At 29.0% G+C, this 25,799-nt stretch overlaps 1 protein-coding gene across 5 annotated transcripts; it reads right to left on the bottom strand.

Moving 5' to 3' along the window:
• Window position 1: 1 nt before the first annotated feature.
• Window positions 2–25,308, bottom strand: LOC105148598 (uncharacterized). 5 transcript variants are annotated; one of them, XM_087402888.1, is made up of 4 exons: window positions 25,021–25,308; window positions 7,545–7,811; window positions 2,714–2,955; window positions 2–1,581 (listed from the first exon to the last, which is right to left on the bottom strand). In XM_087402888.1, exons 2-4 carry the CDS (start codon window positions 7,791–7,793, stop codon window positions 1,578–1,580), a joined length of 495 nt encoding a protein of 164 aa, XP_087259014.1. In that variant the 5' UTR covers window positions 7,794–7,811; window positions 25,021–25,308; the 3' UTR covers window positions 2–1,577. The 5 variants fall into 5 exon arrangements, with proteins under 5 accessions (XP_087259014.1, XP_011058705.1, XP_011058704.1 ...); XM_011060403.2 differs by having other exon boundaries at window positions 7,545–7,795; window positions 25,021–25,302; XM_011060402.2 differs by lacking the exon at window positions 25,021–25,308 and adding an exon at window positions 17,549–18,339 and having other exon boundaries at window positions 7,545–7,795.
• Between the last annotated feature and the right edge of the window lie 491 nt (window positions 25,309–25,799).

Consider the following 25,799-nt stretch of genomic DNA (forward strand, 5'->3'; position numbering starts at 1 on the left):
CTTGCCGTAGAAAAATTTCGTATTTTGTATTTGCATTTTCGATATATAAAAAAATCTTACTTTACGCATCGCCATTGCATTCGACAGTGTTGCATCATAATTATATCTATACGTATGTATATGTATAACAGTATATATCACAATAAAATGGACGTGCGAACGGCTTTCGCATGAGTGTGCTGTGCGCGCGTGTGTATGTATTTAAATAATAGACACTGAGATATGGCAGAAGATCATTCTTCAGTAAATTATGCGCGCAGCTGAGTTTGCAACGCGTCTAAATGCTCTATTACTGTGATTCCTCTCCGAATCATCGTGGGACGCGAACCTCTATTCAAACGCGCATTGCGATCCCGACAGTGTCCCGGAGTGAGAAAATCTATCGCGAACATTTCCCATCGTATATATATATAAAAGTCACGTGGACTTAATAGTGAATAGTTGAGCTGCTTATTTCGAAAGTGACGTGGATCAATATTGGAACACGATGAATTTTAAATATTACATTGTATTATGTAGGGATAAATCGATGCGATTTACTTATTTTACGTGATTCCGTCAATTTTTTTTTTTCACGTCACTTCCGAAATAACTCACGATCACGATGAATTAAAAATACATATTCTAGAAAACACGTGTTTGCTTCGTCAATTGACTTTAAGAGACCACCGTTTCTGCAGATCGGCGTCAATCAGGCGCGACTGGAATCGTTAAATTAAATGAACAGTCGACCGCAAGCTGAACGAAACATCTGACTGTCAAAAGTCGTTACTTCATTCTCGCGGTTACAATACGGCCGAGCAATAGCGCAGTTGATAGAAATCGCGGTCGCTATGACATAATTCATCGCAGATAGATTCTCATTGAGACGCGATTATTGGATTACATTGAAAGAAGTACGATATGTATAGACTTGTATGTTTGCAATTGTGCACTGTGTGTCAGTATGTCGTTACGTATCACCTTTAGGCGTTCTTAATTTTTTAAAATGAGCGCGATTCCATGAGAGATCCATCTGACTTTCGAGAAATAATAAAGCGAAGTTTGGATTCGTGATATAATTTGAAAGTAACCGCAAGTCTTAGGCCGCGTTGAATAAACTCGGATATTGCCATAATTAAAACGGAATCTGTTAAACGATTCTCTGTTTTTTTTTTTCTGGATTCGTGATAGGAAATACAGTAACGCAGTTACAAAGGAAGAATTAATCATTCTAAGCACTGAACGATGTCAGTGCCATCAGAGTTCGCAGTGTTTAATAGATAATAATCTAAGCAATTGATAAATATATCTGAGGCATCGCGAAGAGATCTTCTCTCAATTCTTGATCATGGTAACATTGAGCGTTTTTTGAATGGTTCAACTTTCTCTCCTTCACATCTTGCACATCTTGCAGCTATACGTATACGTTATACATCTCATAACGACAAGAGCAAACAACGGAATTGTCGTATGATCGTATTATTCGCAGTCCACAAAACGTGATCGCTCTTCGCAATTGACAACGGTGTACGTCGATTTTCCATTCACGTCGTAGACCTGCGTATTCATTGGTCTCTATTTTCAACACTTTAATCTCACCTGGAACAAAAAGAAATCATTCGAGAGACTGCTCGTCTTACAAATTTAAAAGTACTCTGCCGTATTTAATTAAAGATTTTATTAATATAATTTTTTCACACAATCGCGTATAATTAGTATCGTGATTACAACATAAAATGAATAATTAACTCGTAAGAGAAACACATATTTTTTGTTCCCACTAAAAAGAATACGTGGGAACCACTTACTACGTGGGAAGTTTTTGTTTTAGTTTTATTTTGTTGAATTTTTGAAATTGAATTATGTATTTTTAAGTTTCATCAATGTAAGATTGATTTCAATTCCTAATTCAATTTACTCTAATCTTCGTCTTTCTTTAATTCCAAAAATTCTAAGAATTCTTAGAATTAGAAAAATTTAAAAAATAAGTTAAACCGAGATTAAAGTTGATTTTACATTGATAAAACTGGGCCTTAATCTATGATATATGATTATTTGTAAATAAAATAATAGTAAAATTTATCACTCCTAATTTAAATATAAATACACGTTGAAAATTTTTTTCAGAAAATAGTGTTTTTTAAAATTATTCTTAAAATCACCAAGATCTAAATATTCTAGTTACGGGTAAAATAAAATACGAAATACTTGTAACATGAAATAAGTGATTAATCAATTTTACTGATTTCGAAAAAGAGAAGTGTAAATAAAGAAAAATTTATAATAATCGCACAAAATACAAGAGATCCGAATTCGAGGTAATATTTTTCGTAATAAGATTAATTATTTACAGATTTTAATATTCAACATTATTAAGATTGTTTCAAAGATGCGAATAAGCATCAAAAATTTGTTAAATTGCTAGTCAATTTAACTCGTGATATTACTGCAGTAGTTTAGTAAAGTTAGCGTTTTCAAGACCGAAAAATCATTTCAGCGTGCGTTTCTGGGAATTACATACGTAGTATATAAATTTACACAAGAATTATATAAACATTTAAGATCCAGTTAGATGTTTAAGGCTTTGATTTATAGTTTGTGTTATCACACATATACGGTCCTATAATATATTATATTGTATACATAATAATGTTTTTTTATTGCAAGTTAACATTGGTTATCCATGTTTCAAGGCGTGGATGCAACCAAAAGGATTCACGAGTATTCTTACCTCGCGTATGGTGGTGGCGGTGTTAGCGTTGGTGAGACGATACTGATAGTCGTCGGAATAATTTGTCCTGAGGATAACGGAGGCGTGCTACCATTGCTAAACCTGATTAATTGACTAGGATTTAACTTGATAGCATCATCATAGCTCGGTGGTGCATCCGTCACCGCTTCGTAATCCGGTGGTTTTTGCCTCGACACGCCAGGCGGTTCCTCGATAGAAATCACGTGGATCGGGTCATCGATCTTTAAAAGGAGGTGATCGGTTGAGTTAACTTCAGCGTATCATAGAATTCAATTACATAACTTTGCCGCATTGCATAGCTTTATTGCTTATTTTCGCATTCGAACGTTTCTTACTTAACTTCAAGAATTCATGTCAATTATTTTAATCTTAATCGTTTGTTGTTGGATTTTTTAGAAAGTTCGTTATAATAATTGCGTTCTTTTATTGGAATATTATTTTAATTGTTATTCAAGGAAGGAGAAAACTGTCTTCTTTTAATTTAAGAACTGATGCGCACGTGTTGATATTGTATAATTTATTATGTACAATTAGCCTATAATTTCGGAAATTTCATAAAATAACTGAGATGCGAAAGTATTCTGTAGGTGTTGTTATTGTCTTTTCCATATATAGCTTCAGAAATTCACAAAAGGAATGATTAAATTAAATAATTCAAACCTAAGCAGAACAACAAATCATAATGATATCAAAATGATTACAAAATGATCATTAAAAGTCACTTTTCAATCATTTCCTATTCATTTTAATGTCATTTTATCGTGGCTTGTTCTTCTACTTAGGAAATTTCTTAATTTAATTTTATGATTTATAAAGCAACTCTTTGCAATATATTATAATTGAAATTCCCCAATGATAACGAACGTACATTTATTCGAAGAAAAATATGTTGCACAGTTAATCATCGTGGAAATACACCGTCGTCGGAGTCTATTTAAAGTATCCAGATCGCGACCTGCCAGTGCCGGCCTCGTAGTTCCCGCGATATTCTACTTGCCGCATTATAAGGATATTCACCCGGAAGTGCACATCGCGCTATATTCGTCGTAGGTCGTCTATAGATATCTACGTACTAGCTCTCTCGGTATTCTTCGAAAGCATTGTGGCTGGCTGAATGTAAGTCGCGAAAGGGCGCACGCGAGATACGTATAGGGTGACGTATGAGACGCGAGCTCGACGAGAATAGCCGTGGCTATTTACGGTGGTAAAAAAAAAGCTTCGCTGGAAAATTGCATAATGATCGGTCTAAGTGGAAACGACGAGGTGAACGGCTATGACCCCGAGATCCCCTCTTTTCGCGGCGCGACGAAATTCTATTCTGCTAAAATGTACTCGATTATCTCTGAACTGTAGGCGCAAACGTGACCTCGAAAATTCGAAGAAACAACATTCCACGCTGTTTATATTTGGACATATCAGACATGGAAATGACGTTTCTTGTTGGTATTACACGTCATTTCAACATATAAATACATTGTCATGATAATCGAATCTCGAAAAAATAATGTTGGATGATGTAATTGAGATCATTGTAGCATGTCTGTCACGTAAGAGATGGACAAAATTAATTTTGTTGCAAATATTTTATCCAATAATCAATTGAACTGTGTCAAGCAATTAATAATTTCCAAATTTATGCGAAAAATTCTCAAATACATTTGATGTCACTGTGGTCGTTACATATTTGTTAAAAAATCAATTGATTTGCAATTGAAGTGCATCGAGCAGTCAATAATTTCCTTAAATTTATATGAAGAATTCTCAATTTATTGACGTATTTGACATCACTCACACTCACTGTTGAAAGAGCAGAAAATTACAGAAATTGCAATTGCATCACATTTTTCAATGATCAAATTTAAATAAAACATTTCTCTAATATCACGTTTCCTTTTTCAAAAGCAATGTCACGATAAGTCGTTATCTCAAAGGTTATCAAGCTTTCACGAGAAAATTAATTACGCATGATTTAAATAAGGAATGATATTGCTGCAGAGAATCGATTTTCTCGATTTGGGAAACACTCGACTTAACAATTAGTAAGAATAGATAGAATTGCGTGATAAATGCCGTGAATAAAATCGAGAAAATGTAATAATTCGATGCCTTATACGTTCCTCAATATACAACTAAGAGCTAAACATGTGTAAGATTTAATTCGAAGTTGCATAATTGATAACAAACATTTTTTGTGATCCGTGATGCAGCGTTTCGATATCAAATTTATTTTAGATTGTCAATTTAATCTTTCGTCTGTTTTTTTTTTGGCACAAACAAAATTTTGTTTTTAAATTTCACCCTCATTTTTCCCCCCTTTTAATTTTTATTAACTAAAAGTTTTATCATTTTATTTCAAAAATTATTTGATAATGTAATACAGATATTGAAGTAACCTTGAATTTTTTTACATTTCTTGAAAACCTAATAGAATAGTAAAAAAAAAACTTGGATTGAACAAAAAAGACTCAGATTGCAAAAGAAGGAAATAAAAATATAATTGTAGACGGACGTTTTATGAATTTTAACCAAATCTATATACAATATACATGTCCAAGGACAAGTAATGATAAATATAGCTTGGTACATGTTTCCGGGTGAATATCCTTCTAGTAGCAATCGACATTAGAGACTCTACCACGACCTCCTTTACCGACGTGCACTATATCTTTTTTGCATATACAATGTAACGAAGCATAAAGAACGGACAGGCAAACATTTGAAAATGGACAGGTCGTTTATTTTACATAGAGAATATTCGCCGATAATTTCACAGAAAAAATGTCTTACGGATTTAAAATAACACTGGCTAAAACAATAAGAAGAAGTAGCGAAGAAAATCAGCGAAAAATATATATTTCGTAATAAAAGAGAGAAAAACAAAGATTTACAATATACGATTCAATTATATCTTATTAGATAAATATTAAAGATTGTACACCGATAATAATATTTAATATTTAATATTGACAATAATTAATATATATTTATCGTAATAAAAGAGAGAAAAATAAAAATTTATAATATACGATCCAATTATATCTTATTAGATAAATATTAATTATTGTCAATATTAAATATTATTATTAAATATTATTATCGGTGTACAATCTTAATTATATACTTCATTAAATAGTTATTAGTTATTATCGATATTAGATATTAAATATTACGTGTTCGTGCTAAAAGGATGCTAATGGGCTGACTATACAATACTTTCAAATTGTCTCTTACGATATGTTAAAATTGTTCCTAATAGTAGATAAATGCTGATTAGTTGCGCTGATAACAATACGTTGGATATAATAGAAAAAAAAGAGTATGAATCATCAATACTAGTTACATACTGACAATAATACTGATCTCTTACAAAGGAGGATCAATTACCGATTTTCAAGGAAAATCAAAGGTAGAATCGTTAATAATATTTCCGTTATTCGAAATCGAAAGGAGGAAATGATAATAACGTGATGTAATCGTGACTTCGCGCCGTAGATGACACGAGTCTTACAAGTCTCGCGATCAGAGTGCTTCTGTTGAAATTTTTACAATGTCTGCAAACATGTTTTACCTACAAGGAAACATACGACGAACACAGGGCATGTTTACTCAACATTTTAATGATTTATGAACACTATGATGTGTATTATCTGATATATATGAAAGTGTGTACTCTTTTTATCTTTATGCTTTCCTTTTTTTCATATCATTCTCGCCAGGCACCGTTCGACAGGGGAAAAAAAGTATGAGATATAGATCGTAAGTATATTATTAAGCTTTTTCTTATTCTGTCCACCATCGCTGGTAATTACGGCTTACTGCTAGGCTACGGTATATCTATAGATAATACGCGTTCTTTGTGGTCTATAATAGGGGGTTGACCTGAATCGATTTAAAAACGTTTTAATCTCAGGAGCCTTCAACCGCATCGCGACCTGCATCTTTTCAGATCAGGCCTAAAGAGATTTATTATGTATGATAGACATTTATTATCGCAATAGTATAGTGGCGATGTAAGAATGTCTGGCGAAATTATGTTAGTATAAATATCCGAAACGTGTGTCTTACTGCAAAATCAAAATCATTTGCATTAAGAATAAAATAAATGTAGTTAATAAAGAAATAAATAATAAATAATAACAAATAAAGGTAAGATTAGAGATATTTATATGTAAGATATACACATATATAAGAAATATTAAAATTTTAAAACTTTTAAAACTTTGAATCTAATTTAATTCTGTTTTTAATGGCACAAATATGTTACGTAAGAAAATAGATAGAACACTTAGATATAACTAATAATGATTAATTATTTCAATAATTTTATGATATTTAATAATATAATTTAATATTATTAAGATTATATATGATTCAAGAAGTAGGTTTAATTAGAAAAGAAGTTTAGAATATTTAAATTACAATGTGCTATTGTTACATCTTTTTTAATTTTTATAAGCTTAATAATTGTAATAAACTGTAAAACCACGTATAACTTTTGATCGATGTTTACTCGATTTAAAATTACGTGACATTCGTAGAATATAAGGAGTTAATAATAATTATTATTATTATTGCTCGCATTTTAAAAGTGCATACGAAACACGTTTTTGTGTGATAACGATGAAGGCAGAGTTAAAAAAGTAATAATTATCAGAAAACTGATAATATTGATTTGCGTTAATATGAGTCATAGCACCCACAGCTTTAATTCCTTCTTTGAAATGACTTTCTTCCAAGTTCAATTCGAACTAAACGACAATTTTGCTTGATGGAGTAAATACATTCGCCAGATTGACAGTCTGGGAATTACCTGTGCCGTAATCGGATGGTTCGTGTGTTGCGTATGCATGCTCGTCCTAGTTGGCGGTGCGTGTAGCCAACAGCACATTGCGGCGCAAATGAGTAGAGCCCCAGCAACTATGCAGGCGACACCGACGTAACGTACTGGTTCAACATAATTCTCTGCTAAACCCAACCAGTTGATGAGAGCTCCGACACATAGCAAGACCATCCCGTATCGATACGGACGTTGTGATCTCCGTGATTCCTCCAAAGACATAGCTAAAACATGGAATGTCTTTTTAAAACATTTTAGTAGTACATATCATTCGACAGACCGAACATAGTAAAAGGCCTGTTTTTTATTCTCTCTTTCTCTCTCTCTCTCTCTCTCTCTCTTTCTCTCCCCTCCTTCGTCAAACTTTAAATACAATATATATGGCGCATTTCATGTGTTAGGGATCCATCTAAAAATAAATTATTTTTTAAATAATCGTGAAAACATATGAGTGTACATATTGTGTAAGGTTGAAAGTAAAAAAACAATTAAGTGGATATTATATGTCTTACATCTAAAATATTAAAGATAGTTGTTTTAAGAAATTTTTCCTTTTTGACATTTGCAGCTAAAATTACAAAATATGTACACACATTTTTTTATAGACATGAATTTTTTATTTTTCATACTTTTGAATAAAAACGTTAATTTTTCAAAGTTAAATTTTTTTACGATTGTTATAATAAATAATTGAGTACTAATACATTAAAAAATTAAATGTAAAGGAAAATATCTTAAAAAATCGATTTGTTTTGTAGTGATTGAGTTAAAATTCACAAATATTTTGAAAAAAATATTTGTTTACAAGTAAATCTCATTACCAACCAAAAATTTCCTTTATGGTATCATATACTACATGTACTAAAGTATTTTTAAGAATTTTTTTAGATTTTTAAGAGAGGATATAATTTCTCTGCATTTACTTGCTTAAAACTAAAAAATTGATTTTTTTATATTATTAAAAACCGTGTACCTGAAAGTACAGGAAAATTCTAAATTAGTTGATATGTTTATAAAAATTTCGTATATTTTGTAATTTTAAATATAAAAAAAAAGAAAAATTTCTTAAAATGATCAGGATATAAGATATATAACTTATTTTGACCTTTAGTCTTACACTCTTATACAATATTAACATATTTTAAATATCTTTGTTAACATGTTTTAATATCTTTATTAATAATAATAAAAAAGGATTTTTGATATTAATAAGAAATAAATACAATAATAGGGCATGTAAGAGTCTAAACCACAAATATTTTTTTATATGTTAAAAAATAAAATTCAATAAATAATAACGGTTCAAATAATTAGATAAATTAAACAATGTAAAATAGGGTTAAGAACCACTCTGGATATTAAGTGAGTACAACATTATTATAAATAATCTAAAAATTCATACAGACGTTTCGACTCCTATCAGGTCATTTTCAATGTTAAAAAATAAATTTAAAAATATTACCGATAACTACGCAAGATGTTCAAAAATTAAAATATAAAAAGCGCATGTCGTACTCGCATGTTGGCAAGAAGAATAATAGCAAGATACAGTCTGAATTCAAGCAACTTCAAACTTGAAATCAAAACTTGATGTTAGTCGATTCCAGAAGTTATATAATAATATGAGATCTGTTATACCGTGAACTTTTTCTCAAATTTACAATAGGTTGATACAGTGAAATCAACATAAAATGGATATATACATGCTTCATTTTCCTTTTACAACTGCTGATTAACGTTAGATCATTCAAAAAAATTGAAAAAATTGAGTACTATAGGTAATTATAAAATTTATCGATATCAAATGGGTCTTAATACTGTAGAACTTTGAGATAAACAATAAAAATCATATTCTAATCAATTATAATTAAAATACGATGTTACATGTTATACATTTTTAATTTTATTACTGAACTGATTTCATATCTTTGTTTCAATTTTATTTAATTTAACATTTATTTATTGAAGAATTCAATTTTTACATAGTTTATGACTCTGTTAATTTTACTTTCTGACTACGGCTATATATTATTTATTATCACATTGATTAATGAAATTTTGACAAGTATCATATCATTGGTATTAATATATTGGATATATTGGTATTTTACCAAAGTGACGCATTTGCTTGCTTTTTATATTATGATAATTAATGAAATTTATAATTTTATTAGAACATCAAGAAATTCTTTTCAATCGGTCTTCCAATCTTTTGGCGAGCAATTTTCGTTCTTTTGTGCAATGTTCAACGGTTTTACGACATACGTTTATAATATATTTCATATCTATTAACATTGTTTGATTATAACAGTGTTAATAGTGATAACATCCCTCTTGCGTTTAATATATCTAAAGAGGGCCTAATTGAAAGGCCGAAACATGTAATATCGTAATTTAATTATAATTGATTAGAATATGATTTTATGTTTTAACATATAAAAAAATATTTGTTGTTTAGTCTCTTATATGCTCTATTATTGTATTTATTTTTTATTAACATGTTTTCGTAATCATTTCAAAAATCAGAAACAGTTTATTTTTAAGTAAATCCCTAACACGTGGAATACGATAAACATTTATTTATTTAATTTTAAATGTAGAGGAAACCGGGGATGATTGTCGTACGAAGTTGATTGTCAAAATGCTTATAATTCATGTCATTAGCCTCGGTGATCTTAAAGGCTTAGAACGCTCGCCCCAAAAATCAGAGATCCAGATTCGACTGCCAGCTGAGATATTTTTCGCAATAAGAATTAATAATTATTTACAGATTTTAATATGTCATTCAGACAATATATTATTAAGATTTGAAGATGCGAAAAAGCATCAAATTGTTAAATTGCTAATTAATTTAGTAGAGTTAGCGGTAATTTAGTAGAGTTAGCGTTTCAAAATCGAAAAATAATTTCGGTGCGCGTTTCAAAGGATTACGTACGTAATATATAAATTCACACAAGCATTTAAGATCCTAGATCGTTTAAGGCATTGATTTCTATAGTTTGTGCTATCACATATATCATATAATATATTATATTGCTTATAACTCAATCAGTATCAGCAGAAAAATCTCTTTTCTTGACTGTAGATTGCTGATATGATATTAATTTGTTGTGTAAAAGATGTGCAAGAACATTGTATATAGATTGCCGAATAAACAATTGCCGAATCACATAATGCTATTCCTAATAAAAAATTGAATAAAGAAAATCCTCTACTATTTTGCAATTTTCGTGATAGTTAATGGTTGGGCAGCCGAACGCGCTTATTCAGCAATATTTTGAAATTAATATTCCATCAATGATTGCGAAAATTGCAAAATTGTAGAGAACTTTTCGATTCAATTTTTAATTAGAAATTCTATAATTAGTGTCCGCTATTTAAAAAATATTCTGTATATTATTTATAACAATTTTTAAGAAAATGAAGTTGGTGATTAAATTTTTCTTATCACCTATTTTGTTGTTTGACAAGTCTTTGGCATTATTATATTGCTTATAACTCAATCAGTATCAGCAGAAAAATCTCTTTTCTTGACTGTAGATTGCTGATATGATATTAATTTGTTGTATAAAAGATGTGCAAGAACATTGTATATAGATTGCCGAATAAACGATTGCCGAATCACATAATCGCATAATCGCGATATCCCTGCATTTATAGAAAATGACATGTTTTTAAAAAATTTTTGTTACAATTAATTAATCATTATCCTGTTGAAGTTTGTGAATACAATTTCTTTTATTAAAAATGGCTATATGGAGTAGATTGACCAAAATGAGATTAGGTGACAATTTTAATATTTTTAAATGGACACATTTTTAAAGATTGTACTTACAAATATATTATATTTCACATAGATATACATATTTTTTCATACACACACCACATTTTTCGTATAGAAATCCAATACAAAAACAAATTATATATTTTATGAAAATAATTATTTTATTTGTATTAATACCATAATTACTATTTCTCATCAGAGGTGTAGCGAGGGATTGCTTGGCGAAACTGGCTAGGGGTGCACACCTAGCAGGGTACCAAAATTACGATCGTAAAACGCTTTTTACTAGTGACCGTGACATTTTGCAAACGCTGTTTCAGCAAGCTTAAATTGATAAAAAATTATTCGTTCTTCGATAAATCAAGAAAGATTGACCAGTCTTGCTTTATTATCAATTGAACATAAAGCGTTCTCATAAATTAATCTGGATGATATAATTAATGAATTCGCTGTAACCAAAGTGAGAAAAGTGTGAAATTTTAACTTTTTTGAAACATATATAACTTTAAAAGTAATAAAATATTTGTACTTTCTAATATACTAATGTTTAAATGTATAGATTAGAAGACATTTTTCATCTTGCAGCTCTATACTGCAATAAACTTGTAATTATTGTAGAAAAGACTTTTCTTGAGAGGAAGAGGAGCGCCAATATATTATATTTCCTTACACCAAGGGCGTAATAAATCTTCGCTACGCCTCTGTTTCTTCTTATGTTACATCCAGTGGACTCCACGATTTTTCTTCGTCTCGCAAATGTTCGATCAATAAAGTAAGGCACGAACAAACGATACCACGAATTCGATAACACGAATTCGAGGAAACTTTTCCAGCCGAAAAATAATAAATAAAATATATAATAAATAAAATTTACGTAGCATCAATACATCACGAGCGTTCAATCTCCTTTCGAGCATTGTAGAAAAAGAAATCGTCGAATAATCATTATCAAACCGCGCTGTTGTGCGTTGGCACCAAAATGCTAAGCAGGGCTAAGTCGCAATCGATCACGATTCCCGCGATAAGAGTAATATAGCGCGGACACGATATTCGAGAGAAGGCGAAATGTTTAACTCAACTAGAATTTGTATCAGGTTAACCTTATGTTATAAGGATCTGATTTGGTTGACGTAAGGTAATCCTAAATAAGGTACCTAACAAGATTCTCATCAGGTTTGAGTGTGGTTGATCTTTGTAAGGTTGTATGTTATAAGGATTGGTTTGGTTGACCTAAAATAATCCTGAATAAAGTATATCTAAGAAGGTTTTTCGTTAGGTTTGAGTGTGGTTGACCTCGTTTCTAATACACAGCCACGCCAGATGGATGAATTGCTCATAAGAAGAAAGCGTCCACAAGTTCTATAAAAAGGATCACTGAAATGTTTTTTGCTTTTTTTAGAATGTGATGCTAAATTAATAGCATTTGAAATCCTTTAGGAAGATGATGTACAATATTATCATCAATAAGAATAAAACCAAATCAAAACTTACAATGCAGTTGGAGCTAACTTAAAGGCAACTTTCCAATGATCAGTTAAAACTGTTATCATACCAAGGGGAAGAAAAATCCTACAAATCTGATTCTTCGATTTCACAACTATATATCCTATCAAAGAACCACTTTCAAAAAAATATCTATATAAACCGCGACATCGCGAGACATAAAGCAGAGAATAAGAGAGCAAAGATTGAGGGAGAACGAGAACAAGATCTAGAACGACAAATTTACATAACTCACGTTTACATAGTTGTTTGTTAGAGTCTGTGCGCGATCTTTCCAATCGGGTGAACATCACAATTTTTTCGACTTCCGACACTTGATATAAACATTCCGACAACAGAAAATTGTAAATCTCTAATTATTATTATTTTATTTGTCTCTAAAATTAAACTATCTCACTAAAAAGAGTAAATAATTCTTTAGATCAAATAATGTCTTATTAAATATTTAAATAATGTTCTCAACGAAATCGACGGAACAAACACCTCCTCTCTTAAACACCTCTCTCCTTCTTCTCATATTTAGTCCTTGTTTTTTTTCCATGATCTCTTCTCCTTTCCTCCGTCATAATTAATGAATTGAACTAATTTTCGTATATCGCCTCTTCACTTGCACACATGATATACACACAGATTCACGCTCGCTCTTTGATTTATTAATTTTCTTAAGTTAGAAAAAGAATGTATATATTCTTCAATCTTGTATAATTAATTTTAGTAATTTTGTGATTAATAATTTTAGTAATTTAGTGATTAATAATTTAGGTAACTAATTATGTTTAATGATTTAACAAGTCCTTGTTAAATCGCATTGTAATTAGTTTATAAAAATAAATACTAAATTACTCTAATAGTTAATGTTAAAATGATAATTGTTAAACGCAATCGTTGCACACAGAAATACATTTTCATTAAAATATTGTAATACACTAGATAATTTTTGTTTAGTAATAAACTAGAATATTGTTAATGTGACTTATATCACTTTCTATTTATTTTAAAATCATAAGACCTCGTACTCAGTCCCACCATTTTTCAAAGATCGCACGTGGTTCGCGCGATGCCGAGTTATAAGGATTAAGTTCCTTGATTCAAAATTTGAACCGACATTCGCACTGTTCATCGAAAACAGGTATTATAGTCCCTTCAGGACGTTGACTCATATTCCAGAGCGGAAAAAGTGCGTCTGACAGGTATTCACTTCTGCGCGTGTACCCGATGATAAGGTCTAAACGGCCTTCAATATCCTCTCCACTCTTCTTCGTTATCTATCCGAGCAATCCCGAAAAAGAAAATTTTTCAAAGGGTTGGACGTAACTTAAAATATGAAACTGATATTAAAATAAAGATTGTACTTTTTATGTTGTCCATAATAAATATGTTACTGCCAATCCAGAACACGAAGCTAATTGTCACATTTTCGCAGCTTTAAAATTAAATAACTTATTTTTACAACATGATAAATTTAAGAGTAATATTTTTTTAATTCCTAAAAGATGTAGATATATTGTGAAGGATATAATAGTATTCCCATTTATACTGCCAGTACTGAAAATCTATAACGATCCCGGTCTCCTCTACACAGTAAAAAAACATTTTATATTTATGTTAAAACGAATTCTTGTTAAAATTTTTGTGTTGAATTTTTAGCATAGTTCCGAGTTTTAATTTAACATAACATGATTGTGTTATTTATATATTTTGTGTTACATTAAAATTTAACATTTCTTAGTGTTAAAATTGTTATTTTATATATTGTGTTCAATATATAGATAAGTAAATAAATAATATAAAAATAATGTAGTTTTAAAACATTTTAAGAATAAATGAATTTAACATAAAATTTGTTTTTTAATTATCAAAATATTATGCTTCTTGTGCTAATTTTTTATAATACACTGCTCAACAAAAAACATTTTAGAACACGGTTTGGTTTTTTTGTCTGCGATAAATTTTCACCGAGTTATGGTGCTCTGAATATTGCGCAATTTTGAGAGTGTCCTAAACTGTTCTCTATTTTTTGTTGAGTAGTATATTTGTATTACTTTTTAACATATTCATCTTGTGTTAAATTAACACAAAAATTTGGATAGGCCGTTTGGGAAATATGAAATGTGTTAAATTTAACACAAAATTTTGTACTGTATACATTAGTTCAATCACAAAGAATAGACTTAAGATCTTCGATGGCATTTCGAGTATGAATCCTTATATAAGGATGAATTTTTTTCAAAGAATAATAATATATGAGAATCATATGTGTATATGTATGTTAATAGCAAGGTTTGGAAAGTTATTTTATAAAAATAACTTATTACCTTTACTCGTTACGATTTTAAAAAGCACCGTTATGTTACTATTATTAAAAGGGTAATTATAATTTTTATTTTTTTATTGAATTTTTTAATAATAATAATTTCTTTTTTTAGAGAAACATTCAATTGTTTTAGTCACTTATTTACTTGTTCAATACAGGATACAGTGATTATAATCTCAAGCAGAATACAAGTCATCAAAATGACATCAAGATGACTCCAAAATGAATACTAAATGTCACTTTTAACTTATTTACGATTCATTTTATTATCATTTTGACGTTATCGTGACTTATTGTTCTGTTTAGGATGATTACAATTAATTATAACATGATTAAACATAATATTCTTCTTTTGAAACTCACTTAGGCATGTTCCATACATATTATATACATATAGTATATACAGCATGTGTACAAAGTAACAATAAGAATAAAGATTACATTCACTATCATTACTCAAAAAGGGTAAGTGCGTTACTATTAACATTACAAATAAGAAAAGGACTGTCTTTATCCGTTTGTTATTTAAAAAAAAATAATTGTAACGCTAACAACGTTACAATTAACGAGTTATTTCCCAACCTTCGTTGACATGAAAAAATGTGTGCTATGTAACATAGGACAGAATACTTTGCATGATTTGGCATTGTTAAAAATAGATCGCGAGACAAAAACACACGTCACTATCAATCATTTGATTTGTAAGCGGTGACATTCGTAAATGTGAAGTTGGGAATCGTTCCGCTTAATATGAATGATATGTTAGTACAACAGCTATCACAAATATGATGGCAGTCTACTGCTATTAAAATTTTAATAGCGTATAATACCTAATTGAACATGCCGTTCCAATTGTGAAACTATAACTAAAATTATTATTTAATCTTAATAAATATGTATAATTGTCAAATAGTTATTATAACATATGTGTGTGTGTGTGTGTGTGTGTGTGTGTGTGTGTGTGTATGTGTGTGTGTGTGTACGTGTGTCCAACCATAGTAATTTCACAAATAAAGTTTTAACAGTAAAGCAAAACAGAAATTATCTATGTGTTATTTTTATTAGCTCGATTCCGTTGTATTTAATATATAAATATATCTTTTCTCTAATATCTTTCAATGATTTATATAAAGTTATATACATAAAGATAAGAAAGATTATTATTATTATTATTATTATTAAAGAGATAATAATAAATAATATTCTCGAATAAAATTAACAAGCGGATATTTTTACACCCTGATATATTTTTGTCTTAAAGACATTTACCGTTTTATTACTACCCCTTGACATGTACGATGCAATAAAGATATTCGCAGTTAATAAAAGACAAAATAGAATGCGTGGTATAACTCAAATTTAGTTAGCTTGAACTACATAGATAAGTTGAAATTGAATTCAACATAACTGAATTGTTCAACATAGGAAAAGTTGAAATAGAGTTAAACTCTCTCCTTATAAATAAAATATAACTGATAGTGATAAATTAAAAAAGTGCATGCATTTCATTTGGAATGAACGAAAGAATTTTATTCCAGCACGCCATGATCTTCAATTCTGGATTTTTGATAATTTTGATTATTTCAATCACGTTAACTCTTTAACAATATTATGATAATATATTCTATATGCGATTGCAAAATATAATAAATGACATAAATAGTAGCTACTAATACAGAATTCCATTAATTCGAATTCATCGTCGAATTAATAAATTATTCAATTTAATTCATCAATTCAACTTATCGTTCTTACATAATTTATTGGTTGAGTGACTATAAATATTCTTCGATTATCTACAAAGTAGGCTATATGCAGACGATTTTAACGTGTAGATAAGCCGTGACGGCTTAATACGAGACGATCGATATTCATCACATCCGTATGTAAGCAGTAAATCGTTATTGTTATGATTATAAATCCACCAACAATAATATTGTTATCGATGTAATTATAAAAAACGCCGATTCTGCTTTTACATCGCGAAAGTAAAATTGCGAAAGTCTATTTCTATAACCGACATGCTCTAAAAAACAATACAATTATCTTGCGTACTACATTGCACATACTGCAACGGTTAATTCCATTTTAAATATATTAACATTAACATATTAATATTGATATTAATATTGATATCTGGTTTGGAACAACTGTATCTATTCGAATAATATAATTTTTAATTTTAATTAAAAATGAATTGCATGCAAATTAATACAACTACACTACCTCTTTATCGCTTATTGAATAACCTGATTCAACGTCATTCCTTGAAGTGAAGAAAAAAATGTTCGATGTTTTCTGTACCTTAGAGTTGCTAATCTTAGAAACACTACGCTGCAAGTTTAATTAATATATAACATACTGTAATTAGTTTACCGCTGGACTCGTCCATGGTGTTGGGTGTCGGGAGTAGTATTGCCAATAATATGGACGTTGTCTTTCGACTAGCAAATTTTCCAAGCGACTAACATATCGCGTCACAGGCCGCAGTATATAAGGCGACACGAATATAATAGAGAGCGAGAGGATCGTTCAATTCCGAGCGATGTACGATTGTACGATCCGTTTCTGAGCGCGTCACCAAAATCGTAAAGATAAAGTTTTATTTATGAAACGTTATCGCTACATGATCAGCATCCAAGTTCACCTAAACATGTGAGAAGAAAGCTGTAAAAATCTCAACACAATTATGCGCGGTTTTTTTACGCGTGTTTTACATGTTATATCGACAGAGATATACACATGTGTCGGACTCCGTATGCGTGCACAAACCAACGCAATGATGCAGCCGCGAAATTAATTCCAATTTACATACATACTCGAGAAGCGACGTCCAAGGACGTAACTTGTACTACGAACCTCTTCAAGAGACTAGACTACGTTCAATGAAGTGCAGGATATTGGTTAAACACAAGCTGTTCTGATGTAGATGTGCCATATTTTGTTTAATCTGCCATAAGTTATGAACGGAGATCATGTACGAGATTGCGCTATTGTAAAAAAGGGATTCACGATTGGACAAGTTTGATTGTTGCTTTTCGGTTTTGTCACAATAATGATAAAATTGTTGAGTATATATTAAGCGTTTTGTAAGTAATTTTCATTCCTTCCCTACACTGATTTTTAATCATATAATATATCATATACTTATATATAATTAGGATATGCAGAATATTTCAAAACCATCGAGGAATATTTAATGATGAGTATAGAAGTGATAAAATTAGGAATATTATTATGTTAATTCTATGTTAATTCTTGAATTATATGAAACCCAAAAGACAAAAGACTTTTGAGAAAATTAATGTTGAAATTGTGAAGACATATAAACAAGTAATGAAATGTTTCCTAGATATTTTTAACTTGATGCTACATTGCTGCGGAGCATTCAATAACAAAAACTTAAAATTTTAAAAACTTTTAAAAACTTAAAAAATTTAGAAATAACGAAGAAATTGTTTCGAAGGTATTATTAAAATAAATATTTGTTGATTATGTGATATTAATAGTAAGTCGATCGCAATATTGCGATACCAATATTAATGTTGATCGTCATTCAATTCACTGTAAATATAAAAATTGCTTCTAAGAATGGATAATGTTACGTGGCGCACACTGATCGTGTAATACAATATTCTTATATTTATTGAATTTAAAAGGAGCATATTCGATTAATATCAAAAATTTTACTAATTTGTGTCGACTTTTTATCTTTTTTACTGATCTTTTGAGATATACAGTATATATGACTATAATTTTTAAGAGATCCTAATTAATTTTTCCTTGATATTAATATATAAACATAGGTTCAAGGATACGTTTTCATAGTAGAAATCGACATGCAACGATCAGATAGATTTTCTCTCGCACTTCACATCTCTGTTTTACTTACATACTATCTTTATCGTAAACCAGTTGATGACATTTTTCCTTTCAGAACAGGAAAAACAATTAGTTGGACAATTAAGCGTACGATATATCAATAAATATATTAATAAATGTATGTTATGACAAAAGACGAATTTTGATATATTGGATTTCAATATAATCTCTAACAGATTTTCATTAATTATATCAATTCAACAAGAATTATGCGATATCTAAATATTTGCTGATGTAATAAATAAGAGGAGATTGCTTAAGTATATTGATATAAATTAAGATGATCTTATCTTATTCCCGCTTTTATGAATTATTATTTAGTCAATCCGAAAATTAAAAGCTGACGCAATAAAAGTTTGCTGACACAATTGATATTTTACTCTTTTTTAAGTTCTTTTCTAACACACCGATGATCATAAAAGATGTTATTGGACAAACGAGGATAAGTAACATTATGATTGTACTAATTACTGATAAACGTCCATAAAATATTTGGCATACTTTGCGTGATTTATCTTGATAATCAAGTGCTTAAATATAAAAAATATTACACATCGACTAAAATAGAAACCGAGTACATAAAAAATTACTCGCTAATCCAATGAAATTTTGTAAAAAAATCTTTATTTCTAGCTCTAAATACTTTATTTATAGTTTGAATTGATTATGGACAATTTTCGTGTGTTCGTTGTATTATAGTTTTTTATTTAAATTGATGTTATCTTAATAAAATTTCAAGAATATTAATATCTGTTATAAAAATAATAAATAGTCCATAAATATTTTTTCTGTACAACGTTGACAATGACATATGTGTGATACGAATAGACTCTAATGAATAAATCAATAAATTAAATAAAGCCTTTTAGAGTCAACACAGTTATTAGTGTGTAAATATATATACTTTATTTGAAAAATTAATATATAAATGTTTCGATCCTATTTTGGATCCTCTTCAGTATATTGTAATAATTAAATATTATAATAAAAAACATAATGGACAATGAATAGGTTGAGCAACGCTTTTTAATGTACATATTCATCAAACTGTCTGGTTTACTGCATCATACAATAGTGTAAAATAAAAATAGTTAAAATAAAAATTGATAGATCTTAATTTAAAATTAACTAAATAAAGACTAGAATAAAATTTACATGAAATGTTGATAATTAATGTCTAAACGATTTTAACAACATGACTGTTACGTACAATTCAATCTATTGTATGATGCAGTAAATCGGATAGTTTGATGAATATGTACAGTAAAAAGCATTGTTCGACCTGTTCATTGTTCATATAAATACACATTTCGTATAACATTGAATTCAACCATAGATTCATAATTTGATTACTATTTATTTATTCAGTTAATTGGAATTTGATGAATAATTATTAACAAGATGTGGATGTAAAAAATTGACCAGCTTAATTCAGCGTATGACCATATAACTAATATGAAAATAATATGAAAGCAAAGTATTATAAGCGAAGAAATATAAGTAGAGATAGTAGTAATACTATAAAAGCAGAGAAAATTTATATAGTAGAGAATAATAATAGTCAAAATTTAATTTTTTATTCGGAACTACTATAATATGTATAATAATATGACGAGTTATAATAGGAAACGTTAATAATATATACAATATATATATATATATATATATATATATATATATATATAATATATACAGTGTGTTCAAAAAGTCCCGGACCGGTGAATAACTTGAAAAAAAAAAATTTTTTTGAAAAAACGCCGAAACACGTGAAACGATTTTTCAAAAAATCTATCTTTTGAGAGGGGTTGCGACCCCCCGCCCCCAATGGGGCACGTGGGGCACGAGGGGGGTCGAAAATATTAAATAGCAACATAAGTCAAGTGGGGGCTCATTTGAAAGGTCTTTTCGAGGCGAATCCAAAACACTTACGTGTTTCGGCGTTTTTTCAAAAAATTTTTTTTTTTTCAAGTTATTCACCCGGTTCGGGACTTTTTGAACACCCTGTATATACATTATATTAGCGGAAAGTTTGTTTCGTTTTTTCAAGAAACGTTTATAAGGGAAATATCGACAAACTTTCCGCAATACCTAATACATATAGTATATAATAAGGAATTTTATGTTAAGTTGTTAATAATTATCAGAAGAACAATAGCACATATAGTATAGTTTCGTCGGCTAATTCAGGTATTTAATTCGGGCCAATAACTGTTGCGCGCCAACACGAAATATTTTACTTAAAAATGAGTACATCGATGACCATTTAAAAGAATCATTCGTTGATACATCTTTTACCATGTCCAAGAAGTCAGCTGAACATGTTGTACATATAGTCATACATACTTCTCGGCTGTTAGTGAATCGATCCGTCTATGCTTTCGTGCATTTTGCATTTTATCGAACGGTCTCCACCAGACCGCACGCGTGCGTGACGAATATCTTCTATATTTACACGTGCGTGCGTTGGAACCGCATTCGCGTCGGACCTCCCCGTGAAACCGTCAGAAAACGGTCACGATTCTTACGTCAACGGCTTACACGATGGCGGTGTGATAGTTATATGATTACCCCCGTCGCTTACATGTTTTAACCTTAACCTGGTTTCACACCTCGCACACGGTAGCAATAGATATGTAAACGACTTTATAAGTATAATATGAAGCTGTCGCGCGAAGACGGGTGAAAAATATCAGCAAGAATGGCATTATTTATTGTTGTGTCTCATGTCTATATTCGCGTAATTCCTTCGACCGATTCTACAATATTGTAACAACATTATCTACATGCTTCCCATTTTTTGCCTTCATTTTACGTGTATAAAAAATTGTTTGTTATTCTTGTAAATAATGATATAATAACATAAAGATTGGAGAGATTCACAGATAAAAAGGAAGAATATTGCAGACGAGATACAATTTTGTTTCTTCAAAATTATTTATGTAAAATATTAGATACATCATCAATGAGAGAATATACTATACTTTCTAATTCTTTACGTATATTTTTATATTTAATACTATACTTTATAATTTCTAAAAAATGTTTAGTATACACGAAAAGCATTTTTTCTTAAAGTTTATTTTGAAAATATGATAGTCGTGGAACAACATTGTATTTCAAAGAATTTTATATTTTAGTAAATCTCTCTCATTCAGTAATAAAACTACAATGAAATATAAATTAAACCTGATTAATTTTACTGAAATGCATAGTAGAAATCTTTAAAATACTGTACTATAATTAACATATTTTCCAGGATAAATTTTAAAAGAAAATTCTTTCCGTATATAATATTTATATAAAATATATAAAATATATATAAAATGTACATTTTTTAAAATTCGATTAATCAAATATTATTACTTATATAGATTTATTTTTGCGAATGAAACTTTAAACTTTCTTTCTTGAGGCAGAAAAATAACGAATAACATATTCTCATAAACATATTCTTCAATGGTACTCATATTATCGCGGTAAGGAGTTTTTATCACGTTCTACGTGTTTAGCACTGCGCGAAAACTGACTACGTCTACAAAAATTCGACGAAGAAGAGATGCAATAATACGTTCATGATATACTGTGTCACTGATATAGCAAGCATTATATCTCGCTTTTATAGACTCAACATAAACGTTTATAATATAATTACAAATCTTTTTAGTCATTTTCTAGTGAAATTATTCATATCTTTCAAGAAAGATAGACGGAATTATAAAAAATAAAAAGCGTATAAAGAAATAATGGAAAAAAATTAAAGCATATAAGAAAAAAGATTGTTAAAAAGATCACTTTTAGGAACAGTTGACTTAAGGAAAATTTATGAAAGAAGAAAAAATTTAATTTTCTCTCATTAAAAATTTTAGGAAACTTTTTTTAATTCTTTTCTTAAAGAGTGTAACTTTTTCTTATTAAACTTACTTTAATAATTCAAGAATATATTATAAATTTAATTTAATTAAAAAATTAATTCACACACTCGCATATTAAGAATTTAATTTCATTCAATATTATATTTTTTATTTTATATTAACATTTTTTTATATTAACCTTTAACTTGACTTAATTAACAATAAATCATAGTTTGTATTAACTTAATTAAATTCTATTAGTTTAAGACATAAACTTTGTTTGCAATTTTATAGAATACAAAATCAAATATATTCATTAAAAATTGCATTCATAAATATTATATTTTATTTCGTAATTATATTTCGTAATTATATCATCGATTCATAAGTAAATTATCATAAGCAGTATGTAAATAATATCCATGTACAGTAAAAAAATTTGCAGAGATCAAAATATCTGTGTATTACGACGCATTAGTAACGTTGCACGAAAATAAATGCAGTGTTTAACTTTTTCAAGTGATAATATGAAATACATGCAGATATTTTTCATATATACTTGAAACGATATACACGTTCATAATTCAAGCTGTTGCACCTGCGAAGCATAAATTGAATGATAAGGAGATAACAAATACATTGTTCGTGAACGTAAATCCGTTTTTTAAATTTTAAGGTACATCTGCGATCATGTCGCAACACACCACACACAATGTCTGCCTAACAATGATCTAATGAATTGAAATAGAACAGCCAGATATACATTGATAAACGTTTTCGCATGATTATTCAATTAACAAATTGAACAGCTCATTTGTAAGTGAGAAACAGAACTAAAAAAATTAGATATAATTTTAATCAAATTGTTGAAAGCAATTTAAATTTTAATAAAAATTCTATTATTCTATTTGTATTACAACTCATTTTAGCAATATAATATTTTTATAGTGTTTAACTATGTATAAAATAATTAGAAAAACACAAATATATTATATAAGAGATAAATTTAAAATAAATATGGTGAAAAGTATTTATTATACATTTAAATAAATTATTTTCATTTTCATGAGAAAAGAAAACATAAAAAAAAGAATTTTTCAATTTTACATACTCCATATAATTAATAAATGTATATCAATTTTTATCATAATAATGTATTAATAATGTATTAATTAATAACTATACACAATATAAATCCAAAAGTTTTTCATGATAGTACGATATCACATAATTTAAAAGGAAAAATTTAATATATTTTTACCTTTTTATTATTACGTTTACTTCACAACGAAAATTTATAAAATTTATGTATAATTTTTCATTAACGAGTAACATATATAGTCTTTCTATGTAATGGTATGTAAAAGTGTGGTCCCAGAAAGAAGGTGACAATGATAAATGATATTATAAGTCTGTTTTCTGTGGCTGAACCAGTGTACACTTTTGGACCTTAAAGTGAAATAGATATATATTTGATATTTAAAAGCGAGAAAGAAAGTTCTATTGCAGTCTAGTGCAGGAACAGAAAACAGAACATATGATAAAAACGGCAAGCAGTCTTCCGATTACATCGCAATATATTTATGATGATATTTCTACTATTATATTTATTGCTTCTTTTTTTGTTTCTTTGCATAGCTTTTTTTAAATTAGCATTATCCAATTATTAATAAACTAAACTATTTCTGCAATTAACTTTTTTAATAAACAATAAGCTCAAAAATTTCGATTGTATAGAAGAAAATTTAAAAAAAGAACGAGTTTTTTTAAATATCTTTCAAAAATACTAGTAAAACATTATATTTTTATGATAATTGGTAAAATATACGTATACATACATATATAATTTTTTAATAAGATAGAACATATATTACAACAATTGTAATTACTACACCGTTTTTTATTAGTAATTATTATAATTTATTCAAATTAAACAACTTATATTTGCTCGGTATTGATTTAATTATATCTATGATTTAATTATAGTAGATAACATACATTACAATTTAATAATTCGTAATACTTGTATATACTTATCATATATTTATAAATTACAAAATTATAATTCCACTTACAGTTACTAACGGCTGTGAGAGAGACGCAGAAATATCTTACCTGTATTAATTTCCCTAGTCTATCTTAGACCGTTGGCTGTAGGAAGAGATTTGAGAATTTCCCCACGCACTGATCTAATACACTCTGTCTCTGATACCTTGTTGATCGGTTCTCGCTTCTCTTCTGTGCGGTGATAACAGGGCCCTAACAGTTTAAGACCAGCTGCCCTGATCGTGACACACCAAGAGAGAGCGCAACTTCCACGACGAGGACTCAGCGCAGACTGACGCGGCAGCCGTTTGCGTGGGTCTGTCTAACCCACGCTGCCAGTTACTACTAGAGTCAAACGCAGGTACATTGATATGAAACGTGTGTGTTAAACAGTGTTTCTCAAACTTCTTCCAGATAACAGAAGGCACTATAATGCCCTCTTTCTTTTAAATGTTTTAATATCAAATTTGTAATCACAAACAGAATTTTCTCTTTAGATAAATAATAAAGAGAGAAAAGAGATCCCAATTATTAAATACAATAAATTAAAATATTAAGTAACATAAAGTATTACGTAAGCAATTGTTATTTCAATATATTGAGTTAAATAAGAAAAAATTATAAACAGCATAAAATAGATAAAACATAAAAATATATTTTATCAATTAATTAATTATATGTATTTGAATTGATAAGATCTTAGGCTAAAGAAAGATTAAGTCGATAATTTTTTTCAAACCTTCTCTTCTATCTCTTTTTTAATTTGGGAAATTCTTTCTCGATAAATCATATAAAGTGATTATATTCAAATAGAACAACAAGGTTTATAAAATGTTTAAGAATGCTAT

Source organism: Acromyrmex echinatior, chromosome 2 (assembly GCF_024713525.1).
Source record: "Acromyrmex echinatior isolate Ae372 chromosome 2, ASM2471352v2, whole genome shotgun sequence".
In the NCBI taxonomy this organism is placed as follows: Eukaryota; Metazoa; Arthropoda; class Insecta; order Hymenoptera; family Formicidae; genus Acromyrmex; species Acromyrmex echinatior.

Excerpts from the sequence above, each read along its gene's own strand:
- LOC105148598 (XM_011060402.2), bottom strand. Across the intron at positions 2,956-7,544 it reads ACCATCCGATTACGGCACAG|ATCGATGACCCGATCCACGT; the intron begins GTAATTCCCAGA and ends CTCCTTTTAAAG.